The 13,952-nt window shown below is 37.0% G+C and overlaps 1 protein-coding gene across 9 annotated transcripts in view; it reads left to right on the plus strand.

The window, feature by feature from the left end:
* The window catches only part of Rbms1 (RNA binding motif single stranded interacting protein 1), a 230,786-nt gene extending 218,230 nt beyond the window's left edge, over positions 1-12,556 (plus strand). For 5 of the 9 annotated variants that reach the window (XM_090342754.1, XM_090342759.1, XM_090342757.1 and 2 more), the window contains exons 10-15: positions 442-489; positions 1,367-1,417; positions 8,080-8,190; positions 9,217-9,297; positions 10,426-10,510; positions 11,469-12,556. In XM_090342754.1, the coding sequence (XP_090198880.1) occupies positions 442-489; positions 1,367-1,417; positions 8,080-8,190; positions 9,217-9,297; positions 10,426-10,503 (369 nt within the window). In that variant the 3' untranslated portion in view covers positions 10,504-10,510; positions 11,469-12,556. Of the gene's footprint in view, positions 1-441; positions 490-1,366; positions 1,418-8,079; positions 8,191-9,216; positions 9,298-10,425; positions 10,519-11,468 lie in introns of all 9 variants that reach the window. The other 4 variants (XM_090342762.1, XM_090342763.1, XM_090342756.1 and 1 more) reach the window with 3 other exon arrangements.
* The last annotated feature ends 1,396 nt before the right edge of the window (positions 12,557-13,952 follow it).

A 13,952-nucleotide genomic window follows, 5' to 3' on the forward strand; every position in this document is an offset into this window, starting at 1 on the left:
TTAAAGAGTTTGAGAACTAATGGTCAAGAGTTAATAGAATACAGATTATGATTTCCATTTTGCAATTAGGCAACACTGAGGAATAAAAATTGACAGCAGCTGATTTGCTGCTTAACAAAGATAACTGGATTAGCTATCATAGCTCCATAATCTCATAGTGCTAGAAGCAATAACTATTAAGCTCACTGATGCACAAAAAAAGGGAAATACTTGAATGGCATTGGGGTCAGTAGGGAGCTGCCTGACTCCCATCCTTTACCCAATGAGGACCTTTCACTCAAGTTGGGGTGGGCCTTTCTCCACTAAACCACCATATACTTATGCAGTTGGACTGGAGAAATTGGCATCTGCAAGAAACCACCATTCCCCCAATGGAAAGGCTACAGTCCAGATAACTGAAATGTTAACAAGGCAGAAGCACTTAACTTTGGTCTGCCTTAGGTGGCAAAGGAAACCAGAGAAAACAAGTATCGGGGCTCTGCTATCAAGGTAAATCACAATGCATTCTTCCCCCATGACTCTTCCCCACATCCTCTCTATAGAACCTCTGAAGTTAACACTAGGGAATAGGCCACAGGATTGTTTTGTTATTAAGAATTGGAAATCAAGACATGTTTTCAAATTACATAGGCCCTGGAAAGCCCTGGGCATCAAAACATGGACCAGCGTGATCTTGAGTGGCAGATTAAACATGCTTTCTTTTCTGCCACCTAGCCTGACTCCCACATCTTACCTCTCAATTGGGGGTCAACCATGTGGATGCCCTTTTAACTGTAGATGTCAAGATCTAGTTACCTAAGTTTTTAATTTCCAAAATCTAAATTTCAGTTGTTTATTTTTTCCTGACTAGTAATTCCATACAAGATTTCTGAATCCTAACTCCCTGTTTATCAATGAGATATTGTATTTCCTGATTCTTATTAAATAATCATGCACTATGAGGGTTAGTTTCTAATAAGATTTGCTGGAACTAATCCTCATTCGTCTGTTTTCCTTATAAAGCACCTGCCCATACCTTGATTGTAACATTTTCTGCTAATTATTTGACTTTAGATGTTTTTCTCCCTTGTGTATACAACAGATTTCCTGAGGGTGGGAGTTCACTTTTTTTTTATCCTTGGTGTCTGATACTCAGTAGATACTTGTTGAGTGGGCAAATAGAAATTGGTTCTAAATAATCATTCTATCCCATTCAGAGTGACCAGTTTGCCAAGAATTCTAACTGCCTTAATCTTTTTAATCATTGGTAGCACTGTTTTCTTATTTTCCTTCTGTAGATTTTTAACATACTTAGAAAGAATTCTAGAGAACTAGATAACTATTACAGTGGGAATCAATGTTTCTTTCAAAATTCTCCTTTTTCCAGGTGCAAAGTCCTTCTTGGATGCAACCTCAACCATATATCCTACAGCACCCTGTAAGTTTATTATCATAACAGCTTTGTGTTCTGCCATTAAGCTATGCATGGATGCTTTCTGAGTGAAACCTTCTGCCGGACGTGGTACCAATTAGAGAAATTTTAAATATGGAATATGAAAATATAAAGGTTCATTACCAGACTTCCATTCACCATTGTCATAATACAAAATTGTACTACACATTAAGTTAAATTTGCTATTAAGGACTTAAAATTCATTCTGTTTATACTGAGGTTCTATCACACCCCATAAAAATGTTCATCATTCAGAATATGCCAACAGTAAATGCTGGCAGAGATGTGGGGGAAAAGGAACTCTATTACATCATTGGTGAAAGTATAAACTAGTGCATCCAGTATGGAAGGCACTTTGAAGATTTCTAAGAAACTAAACATAGAACCACCCCATGAGCCAGCAATACCACTCTGGGGCAATTATCCAAAAAATTCGTAGTCAGGATACTTGTACGCCCATACTCAGTGCTTCACTATTCACCATAGCCAAGTGATGGAAACAGCCCAGCTGACTTATAGTGGATCAATAAATGGTGAAATATAAATGATACATAGTATACAAATATGTATTGTATAGTATATGTATCATATATAAATGAAATATATTGTATATAAGTGAAATACATATATTGTATAAGCATACACTATTAAAGTATATATTATAGAAATGAAATAGATATTTTATAATATTTATATATTATATAAATATATAATGTGGTATATCTGTATTTTCTATATTGCATAATTATATATATTAAATTTTTTTTGCATTTGGTCTTTATTGTCAGGGATATATTTTAATATGTATGTTATACATGTAGGAATTTACACATCCATCAGGAAGGACCTTGAAAAATTACATTAAGTGAATTAAGTCAGGCTCAGAGGGACAAAAAGATAAATCACAAACGCATAAAAATATATACGGGATCATATGAATAAACACAACCAAATTGACTGAAGTATGGTGTATATAGGGGAAGATTCTCAATAGTATAACTTCTTTGAACAAATAATTTAGTTTAACAAAATAAATACCATAAAGCCAGAATATGTATTGTTGGGAAGAGGGGCGGAAGGACTAATGAATGATGAGGGAAGGGATGAATGAATGCAGTCAGCTAACTTGAGGGGATATATGGGGTTGGGAGAAATGGGGGAGAATGAGAGAAAGGGGGACACAGATCAAGATGTTTATAGTCATAAACTAATAAGTTGAATTAAAACCCCTTCGTACAACCACTCAAAGATAACTTTTTTATTGTAATGGATAGTGGGGTTACATTTATATTCGCCAGATAGAGGGTACATTACTTCTCACACATTGATATCCCTTCTCATGTTTTTGTCCCCATTTCCCTCCCCACAGCCCCTCCCAATCATTTTGTTTCCCTCCCTTCCTTTTCCTATTTCAAATAAACAAATAAACATATATACAATATACCAAGTAAGTCGTGGGCACAGTGGCTCACACCTGTAATCCTAGCTACTCAAGAGGCTGAAATCTGAGGATCAAGGTTCAAAGACAGCCTGGGCACAAAAGAACCTAAGACACTTTTCTCCAATTAACCCCTAGAAAACAGGAAGTGAGGCTTGGCTCAAGGGTAGAGCATAGCATTGAGCTGAAGAGCTCAGGGATAACATCCAGGCCCAGGGGTAGGGCAGTAAGCTTGAGCTGAAGAGCTCAGGGACAATGCCCAGGCTGAGTTCAAGCCCCACGACCTACCAAGAAAAGTAAAAATACCTGGTAACGAAGTCAGATACAGTAACAATATGAGATTAGCCAAAGGGCAACAAAGGAGAAGAGAAATAACATAGTTCATTAAGAACAACAATCACATAAGATAAAGCTCTTGTTTCCATATACTGGAGATCCTTAAATTTAGCCTCATCCTATATGGCCTTATGTATCTGGGTTTTGAGCTATTGTAATCCTCTGCTAGGAGAGTCCTAGGTTTGTACTAATTATGACAAATGAGGGAAAGCATTGAGCCTATGTTCCTTTGGGTCTGGTTTACTTCACCTAATATAATTTTTTCCAAGTCTTTTCATTTCCTTATGAATGGAGAGATATTCTTTCTGATGGCAGCATAGAATTTCATTGTGTATAAATACCACATCTTCATGATCCAGTCATCAACTGAGGGGCATCTGGGTTGGTTCCATATCTGTGCTATGGTAAATAGTACTGCAATGAATATCTAGTGGCTTTAGTATGTCCCATCTTTTAATGGGATTTTTGTTTCTTTGAAGATTTGTTTTAGAGAGATTCAATTTTTTTTAGCTGTAGATATATTTTAGATATGAGGCCTTTGTTGTCTGGTTAGTGAAGATCTTCACCCGCTCTGTGGGCTATTTAACTTGTTAGCTCTGTTTTTTGCCATACAGAAGCCCTGCAGTTTAATGAAGTCCCATTTTTTTTTGTTGTTGGTTGTGGGGCTTGCACTCTGGGCCTAGATGCTGCCCCTAAGGTCTTGAACTGAAGGCTACCACCTTACCCTTGGAGCCACAACACCACGTCCAGTTTTCTAGTAGTTAATCGGAGATAATAGTTTCAGAGTCTTTAGTTCACCTGTTAGCTTTGTACTGTGATCCTCAGATCTCAGCCTCCCAAGTGGCTAGGATTACAGGCATTAGCTACTGTGCTGGCTAAGATAATGTTTTTAATAATAAAAAAATAAATTGCATTCTGTTTGAGGTAGGGTCCTCTTCTAATATAAATTCTACTTAACCTTATTATTTAACATGTTTTTCAAAGAAACACAACAGCATGAGTTTAAAAAGTTGAAAAGTGGGCCGGGAGTTTGGCCTAGTGGTAGAGTGCTTGCCTAGCATGCAGGAAGACCCAGGTTCGATTCCTCGGTACCACATACATAGAAAAAAGCTGCAAGTGGTGCTGAGGCTCAAGTGGTAGAGCTCTAGTCTTGAGAAAGTCCAAGGATAGTGCTCAGGCCCTGAGCCCAAGCCCAGGACTGGCAAAAAAAAAAAAAAAAGTAAAGGAACAAAAATCACAAAACAAGCTAAGAATATCCAGTGACCTGCATGCTTGCCATGAGAAGGCTTAAGCTTTCTAGCAACCAGAATAAAAAAGATAAGCAAGACAGTTCACACTATTTATAAAAATGGGTGGATTACATAGCAATGAACTCTCAGCCTTATATAAGACAGGAAATCACTTAAGTATTTTTTCCTAAAGTGGATATTACGCCACGGAAAACTGAATGTCTGAAATAATCTAAGCATAAGAAGCTCTGAAATGACTTCCCTTAAGAAGCAAATATCCAGGATATAGAAACAAAAGCTATATAGTAAGTGATTGTTCTCCTTAATGTATATGTTATCTCTCATCTCTTTTGTTGTCCCTTGGTTATCTCATATTGTTACAGTTATTTTACCTTGTTATCTGATATGTTGTATATATGTATATTGGTTATTTGAAGTCGAATAGGGAAGGGAGAAAAACAAGATGAGGGGCTGGGGTGGAGGGAGGGAAATGGGGACCAAGACACTAGAAAGGATATCAAGGTATGTGAAGTAATGCACCATCTATCTGGCGAATATAATGTAACCCTTCTATTAATTGCAATAAAAATATATGAAAAAAGAAGCAAATAAAAAGCTGGGCATGGTGGCTTATGCCTATAATCCTAACTACTCAGGAGGCTGAGATCTGAGGATCTTGGTTCAAAGCCAGCCCAGGCACTAAAGAACTTGAGACTCTTATCTCCAATTAATTACTAGAAATGGGGAAGTAGGGCTGAGATTCCAGGGGTAGGGTGGTATCCTTGAGCTGAAGAGCTCAGGGACAATGCCCAGGACCAGGGGTAGGGTCGTAGCCTTGAGCTGAAGAGCTCAGGGATATTCCCAGGCCCAGAGTTCAAGCCCCATGACCCACAAAAAAAAGAAGCAAATAAAACATGCAACATAAAAGACTTCTCTGATGACATATGGACTTATGTATATATGATTATCTGTATTTTTACACACACATACACAAATTCAAACATATGTTTGCATAACAAAATTATATGACCACTCTGGTATGGAAAGTGTTCCATTCTAAGTCATTTGGCATGCACATGCCCACAGCAATCTCTATCTGACAACTTGATGCTTTGAAATACTGGAAATCAACCCATTTTTAATTTGAGATTGTCCTAGTAAATAACCATCCTACAGATGGTGTGAAGAAATGCAAAAAAAAAAAAGGATGAGGCAACTCCTCCACATTCTGGCTTCTGAGTCATTCCTATGGTACGCTATTATTTTTGATGATGTACAATAAAATGAAGTCTACCTTTCTTTTTTGGCAACTTGTAGAGGCAAAGACACTAGTTCTTTTAACTCTTTGAAAGGACATGAAGGGTATGGGCAGAAAGTTTTGATCTGAGAATCCAATACCTTTTGCCATCCAGATTCAAACCATTACATTCTCTGGCAATCAGGTCATTGGAGAGGCTCCAGGGTTTCCCTCGTTTGTAATAATTAGTATACATCTAGGATTCTCCTAGCAGAGGATCACAGTAGCTCAAAAGCTATGTAGACATGACCATATTGGATGAAGCTAAGTGAAATGAGCTCTAGGATATGGAAACAAGAGATTTATCTTTGTGATTGCTGTTCTTAATGTACTATATGACGTCCTTCCTTTTCTTTTTTCCCCCTTGTGGTTAATCTCATGTTGTTACTCTATCTGATTCTGGTATATTGTATATATGTTTATTTGTTTATTTGAAATAGAGGAGAGAAGGGCAAAACAAGGTGATTGGGAGGAGTGGGGGGAAGGAAAGTAGGAGGAAAACATATAGAAGAGTATCAGTGTTCAATAAGTGATGTACCCATTACCTGACAAATGTAACTGTAACCCCTCTATACGTCATCCCAGCAATAAAATACAATTAGAATAAGTAAATACTTGGATTTTTAAAAAGTGAAAAGGAATGGTCAAAGTCCATAGAGCATTATGTAGGAAAAATTATACAACTCAAAGGTACAAACATAATCGACTGTATTTTGGTTTATACAACGAATGTATTACAATCTAATACTGGCAATGGTACAGCTTTTAATAAGTAAATGTTTACAATATAATGTTAAAGTTAAATCACATCCCCAAACATGACATACCTTCATGTTCTCTGACTGCAAGCAGCTATGTGCACATAGAGATTAGAACCCCAGTGGCAGTATCCAGTGATGTTAATACTGGTTTTATTTATAGGCTAGAATATGAATGATTTTATTTTTTCTTTCTTCTCTATTTTCCTTTTTTAAGAGTTTTGGTTATTTGAAATTGGATAGGGAAGGGGGGAAATCAAGATAAGCAGAGGGAGGGTGGGAGGGAAATGGGGACCATGTCATGAGAAAGGGTATCAGTTTATGAAGTTATGCACCTTCTATCTGGTGAATATGATGTAACCCTTCTATTAATCACAATAAAACTTATTTTAAAAATAAAAAGCCAAAACATTTAAAGAGGGAATAATAAAAGAATAATAAAAGACAGAAAGTGTTTAGTGTCAATTAATGTGTTCTTTTCAAATTAAAAAATAGAATTTAGTATAAAAAATTATCTGAGTAGTTGTACAAAGGAGTTGCCATTTAACAAATTATTCTATAAATACAGTGCACCTTGATTTGTGTCACCCCATTTAACACTCTCACTCTCCACCCCTTCTCTTAATGGTTTGAGTTTGGGGATATATTCCTGCAGTTCTTCACTGCATTCTTCCCCATCTTCTCCTCTTTATTCCCAAATACACTTCTAACAACTAGCATTTTTTTAAACTTTTTTTTTTTAAAAAAAGAACATAAAACTAGGGTAGAAGGGTAGAGTTATTACGCCTGCCTGAACTGGCCTCTTCTCCCAAGGGCACACAGATAATAAACTTCTGAGAAAGACAGTGAATGAAGGATCTAATCTTGACCACAACAACTTAAATCTTGGACCAAGTGACTCATGTAGAATATGGTGTGTGTGTGTGTGTGTGTGTGTGTGTGTGTGTGTGTGTGTGTGTGTGTGTGTGTGTGTTTAATGCTTTTTTCATATATTTTTATTATAATTAGTAGAATGGTTACATTATATTCACCAGATAGAAGGTGCATTACTTCACAAACATTGATACCATATAATGAGTGATTGTTGTCCTTAATGTACTATACTATCTCTCATCTCATTTGCTGGCCCTTGGTTATCTCATATGGTTACAGTATTTTACCTTATTATCTGATATATTGTATATATGTTTATTTGGTTATTTGAAATAGAATATGTTTTTAAGCAAATCTATATACTGGTCATATTGTTTTGTAGTAATTTCTTAAAAAAAACTGGTCTTTTTTTAAGAAGGCATTTTGTAGCTCTCACCAGCAAATAGTTATCCCAGTTTATTTCCTGTTGCCACTCTTCCTGCTGGAGCTCAGCTTAATTAAGGGATGTTTTTGGCATCAGTGACAAAATATCATTTCCCCTCTCAAGCTTACAAAGGTTCAGGAAAAGTCATCTGGAAGATTTTAAGAAATTGATACCACTTGCAAGTTTAAGGGAGATTATTTTTGCTTCATATGTTTCAACAAACTAAGGGATTTCTCTTGCGAAAAGGTAACTCCTTCAACTTGTCTGAGTTGTTCTTATCTCACCTCTCCAGGGTGCTGTGTTGACTCCCTCCATGGAACATACCATGTCACTACAGCCGGCATCAATGATCAGCCCCCTGGCCCAGCAGATGAGTCATCTTTCCCTAGGCAGCACCGGAACAGTAGGTGGCAAATGAATATCGTGTGTCTGTGCAGAGAGAGGAGCGTCAATTAATACTGCCTGCATCTTTTCTATCAAATCATGCACTCAGGGATGACAAAGATGGTATCTGGTCCCTTCTTCCCCTGCCCACGTTGCCTTCCACAAAGTAATTTAGTCAGATATTTTCATTAATCAGCTGAATGTGAATTCTCCAGGTGTTGTTTGCCAAAATGTAGCACCCACACATGCCCACATATAGATTTTATAACCAGTATCTGAAGCCTGTGTCTCAGCAAGTAAACTATGAAGGCGATTAGTGCTGGGAAAGACAGGAAATATTTTCTCACTATTCCTTTTGCCAAATTTGGAAGTACTGAATCATTACCCTGGTGGTGACTTTCACTAGAATCCAGGCGATTGGGTAGGTAATAGGTTGGGCTAAAACTGGATGAAATTCCAAGTGGGAAGTTGATTATAGAGTTTAAAAGACAAGCAATAGGCATTTGACTCTACCTACAGTAGCTTTCAAAGAGCAAAGGAGAGGACAGTCTTGCCTTGGGTTTCTCTGTGTGTATGTATGTGTGTGTGCGAGTGCATATGTGCGTACATGGTACATGTGTGTACACACTGGTACATGTGCAAGCACCTGCTAATCCTGGGTCTTGAACTCAGGGTCTAGCCACTGTCTCTAGACAATATCCGTGCTCAAGGCTACTCTACCATGTGAGCCACAGCTCTACTTCCTGCTTTTGGGGTTAAGAGGCTCCTAGACTTTCTTGCCCTGGCTGTCTTTGAGCCATAATCCTTTGATCTCAGCCTCCTGAATAGCATGGATTACAGATACGAGCTACTGATGCCTGATTGGAACATGGGATTTTTATTTCGACAAATTAGAAAAGCGGAAAACTTAGACTTTATCTTCCTTATGACACATTTGTATGTGTTAATTAAGGAGAGCTCATTTAGATTTCTTCCCGAATCTCCCAGGTACTCTGCATTTTTTGTGACTTATCACTGCCCCTCCTGACTGCCTTCTTTTTTTTAGTACATGCCTGCGACGTCAGCCATGCAAGGAGCCTACTTGCCACAGTACACACACATGCAGACGACGGCAGTTCCCGTTGAGGTTGGTACTGGACACCCACAGGCCATTCTGGCACTGCTTAGCTCAGGAAATGGGTAAATTCAGAAGAACTCAAAGCACAATCTAGCAGAAGTCAAATATTTGCAAGAAGTATTGACTTTACTGGGAGTATGCCTAGCCTAGAAAGTATTTCTGCTATAAAGTAGAATTCTCTTCATAGAGAATACAATATGTAGACTGCATGCCCAAGACTCCCAAAATGTTTCCCAGTCTTAGAGCACATCTCATAGCCTTTCAAGCCTTTTCATTATCACCCCCCAAATGATACTTAATAGAACATGAAGATAAAACTGGAATTTTCAGTCCCAGTAGTGAGCAGATTATAACAGTAATTGTAAGGATAACAAAAATAAATCAGTTATAATTCAAATACTGAAGAAAAAAAGCTATTTCAGAAATGTAGTGGGGGTAACAGAGACACGATATAGTTGAACACTCCTAGTTCTTACTTTGGAAGATACATGTATGGGAGAAATCCAATGATCTGAATTATAAATGGACAGAAAACAACACATTTTTCTGTAAAACCCCCTTTAAAATCCCAAGGAAGTTCTAAAATCCAGTTGCTCTTACCCAGTAGGAAAACATCAAAAGTTCCATTTCCAGGAAGGATCATAGAAATGTGGCTTATTATTTCTTCTAATTGTGCAACTTTATACAACCACAGTTACCAGAGCCCACAGTGACTATCTGCAATTGCAAAACTCTCCAAAAATTTATGAAAATGCAAATTATCATTGTTACTACTTTAGGACCCAACTTGTATTTTGGCAAGATAAAGTATTCCCCTTCTCCTTTTACTGTAGAACTATTAATGTGTTTGGTTATGAAATATGGCTCTAGATCCTATCGTATGTAGGTATATGTGTACCATGTCTCTGATTCCATACTACATCTGGCTCCAGGGGATAAGAATAGACAAGTCAAACTTAGAGGGAGGTCCGTTAGGCTTACCATATTTCAGCTAATTAAAAGCCTTAAAAACTCTATGTGACGTTAAGAAACTCATTTAATATGCTTGAGTTGAAGGTATATTCCCTAGTATTCAATCCAAACTAAACAGAGTTTGGCTGTTGTTGCTAATCTGTGTCCTCTATTCTCTCATTATAGGAAGCAAGTGCTCAACAGCAGGTGGCTGTAGAGACGTCTAATGATCATTCTCCATATACCTTTCAACCTAATAAGTAACTGTGAGGTATGAGGGTAAGGTCTCCATTACCGTGGGGCTAAGACCAAGCAACGTCTAATGTTCATTGTTGCTATTGTTTGGGGATTTTTCCTTCTAAAAATTCATATATAGAATTATATATAGAATAACTCAGATTGGATCATATGGCTTTAATCATAAACAAACCAACTGTATTAAAATGTAAAAATCAATGATTTACCATTCTCTCTAAAAATACTGAACATTGAGTATCATTAAAGTGAAATATGTATTTGCTGTCCCCCCCAAACATAAAATCTGTATTAACAAAGGATATCAGGTATTAAAATAGTTGCATAAGTACTCTATCTTGTATGCTCAGAAACTTGTAAACTGAAGGAACTAAAAGTATTACATCATGTTACTTCAGTCTTAAAAGATTAGCATTATCTTGATTATGAGTTTAGATTTAATGTCAGTATCCTTAAAAGATTGTGTTCCTAGCTGTTTCTTGTCTCTAAAATCTTCAAACTTTTTACTTTATCATGCAATTGCCCTGACATCACTCTGGTGATAACTGTGATAAGTTATCCAACATATATTGCCAACTTAGCAATATGTGTTTGACTCTGGTCCTTTCATAGAAGAAAGTAGTCATACAAGTCCTAGATTTGAAAAGAGAACTCAAAGCATTGAAATTGACCCTGAGGCCTGGGGGACTTGCCTCATGTTTGGAGCACCTGCCTAGCAAGTGCTCCTAGGAAAGCAAAAAGAAAGAAAGAAAAAGGAAGGAAGGCAGGCAGGCAGCCAGGCAGGCAGGCAGGGATGGAAGGAGGGACGGAGGGAGGGAGGGAAGGAGGGAGGGAATCACTTCCATTTCAGGCTGTACATCTCCTAGCTATGGCCAGTGATGCATAGAACATGTGTCTATTTCAAGCAAGAAAGAGATCACAGAGCTCCCTGTGGTACTTGATCTCCAACAGCATTTGTTCTTTATCTTTTCCAGGTGTACAGAAGGATGTTCTTACATGAAGAAGGGTGTGAAGGCTGAACAATCATGGATTTTTCTGATCAATTGTGCTTTAGGAAATTATTGACAGTTTTGCACAGGTTCTTGAAAATGTTATTTATAATGAAATCAACTAAAACTATTTTTGCTATAAGTTCTATAAGGTGCATAAAACCCTTAAATTCATCTAGTAGCTGTTCCCCTGAACAGGTTTATTTTAGTAAAAAACAAACAAAAAAACACAAAAAAAAGGAAAAAGATTTTTATCAAATGTTATGATGCAAAAAAAAAAGAAAAAAGAAAAAAATGAAAAGAAAAAGAAAAAATATGAGAGAAAAAATTAAAAAAAGAACACTTCAACTTTCTGGGTATGCACAAAGACCATGAAGACTTATCCAAGTGCATGACCAGATTTTTGTAGTTTTGTTCATTTTGTGTTTAATTTGTGGTTTGTTTTTTTTTTTTCTCAGCTGTATGAAATGGGCTTTCTAATGTTTTAACCGTCCGATTTCACCCACGGTGTTTGTGCTTGCCGTGCAGGTGTTCCTGTCACTCGGTGTTTCTGTCCATGTCTTTTCTTAGCTTCCCATTTTTCTTTCCAAGTAGTGTGAAGTGTCTTATCCTTTTCTATGAATTCCAATTTGCCTTAACTCTTTTGATGCTGTAGCTGTTTCAGTAAAAAGTTAGTTCAAACTAATGATGTAGAATGCTTTGACCAAATGAGCTGGTCTATTATGCCTTGTAAAACAGCAGCATAGGGCTTTTAAAAGGTAGTCAATAAAAGTTGCTGAAATTTTGGCTTTTTTTAAATATGTAGTAGGTGTTTTTAATGATTTTTTTCACATAATGTGTAAGGTAGTGAAATGCAAGAAGGGAAAAATGTTTTGTGTGAAACACGTTTTCTGACTGGGGAACTTTTAATAGGGTAACTTGTTTGTAAGGCTGTATGCCAAGTTTCCTCTGATAGTTTGATTTAGGATATCTGCTGTATGATGCAATGTAAAGTCTTTTTTGCCTTTTTTTTTTTTCAGGAAAAAAACTAACTTGATGTTCTAGATTTAGTGTAGGTAGTGTTGGGTCTGGGGGTGGGGGGTGGGGGAGGGGAGTCACCCGATGTTTTGTCCTTCCTTTATACTGATGATAGTGCTTTAGAGTGAGGATTATGCCTGCAACCTGGCAAAAGGAGAAAATGTTGCTATTGCAATCAAATGGCAAAAGCTAAAAGTAAGGATTTCTCTTCAAACATATGCTGAGATAGGAATAGAAGCAAAATGATTGGCTACTAGCTCTCTCTTTCTCTCTTTATCTCTTTCTCTATCTCTCTGTCTCTCTCTCTGTCTCCCCCCCTCTCTCTATTAGGTAAATTTGAAAAAGTAAAAAAAAAAAATGACTTGGCACTTTTAAAGGTAACTTCACCAAAGACCGAAGAGCCAGTAACCAGTAGCTCCAACTTGTCTCAGCATCACATCTTCTGTGCTCTTTTATTTTTGCCGGACCAGTTTGCGGTTAGGAGGATGTGCCTTTTTTGTACCTTTGCATTTAGGTTTTATAGTTTTAATTGATGTATGGACACACACAGACAAATAACAACAACAAAATGCATGAAGGAAGATTTGGACCCAAGCAGTGCCACACTTTACATCACTACAAGTGTTTAAGTGTAAAGAAAACCAATTTTGAAACTATGAAATTCCTGATTCATAAATACACAGTTATTTCTACTTGAGTACATAGGAGATTCACTGTTATTAAAGCTCTTTTCTTAAAGCAATTGCATATGTTTTCAAAGCAATGATAAATTAAGTTGTCTTCCAAAACTGTGTACTTGTCTGGTCAGCTGTGTATGATCAGTTATCTACCTCAGAGTCTGTTTTCTTTTGTGCTGGGACAGGTTGCTGGCCCTCCCTGTTTCCACAGACCAAATCCTCCTAGCTCAGGAGCTAGGGCTAAGCAGTTATTTCTTTCAAGTATTTTTTAGTTCTTCAATTTTATTGCTTGTATTTGATTATCGATGTCAGTGACATTTCATAGTTTCAAAAGTCCTTGCTGCTCCGAGAAGTGTAGATTCTAGTTAAAAAAAATTACATAGTCATAAAAAAATGTGTTTGGGTTTTTTTTTAAGTTTTTATTTTGTTTCCTTCTTTTTTAAGTTGTGGTATTATTGGTTCTATGCTCCCTGAAATATTACTGCTTTGTGAAAGTCCAGACCGAATGCAGCACCCTCCGTGTACCGAGTATGTTTCTGAACCTGGGTCTCTCACTACTTGATATTTTTTTGCATTAGATAAGAAAGAAATTTGGTAGCTCAGTTAGAAGGGGAGGGGAAATCTGCTGCTAGAAATGTCTGAACTAAGTGCCATACTCGTCTGGGTAAGATTTGGGAAACAAACCTCTGTACATAAAAAAAAATAAAAAGAAAAAAATCAGTTAAACATCACATAGTAGACAGCCATTAAATTATAAAAAATTAATTTATGAAGA

The sequence above is a fragment of the Megascapheus bottae genome, chromosome 12 (genome assembly GCF_031878675.1).
Source record: "Megascapheus bottae isolate mThoBot1 chromosome 12, mThoBot2.hap1, whole genome shotgun sequence".
Lineage (NCBI taxonomy): Eukaryota > Metazoa > Chordata > Mammalia > Rodentia > Geomyidae > Megascapheus > Megascapheus bottae.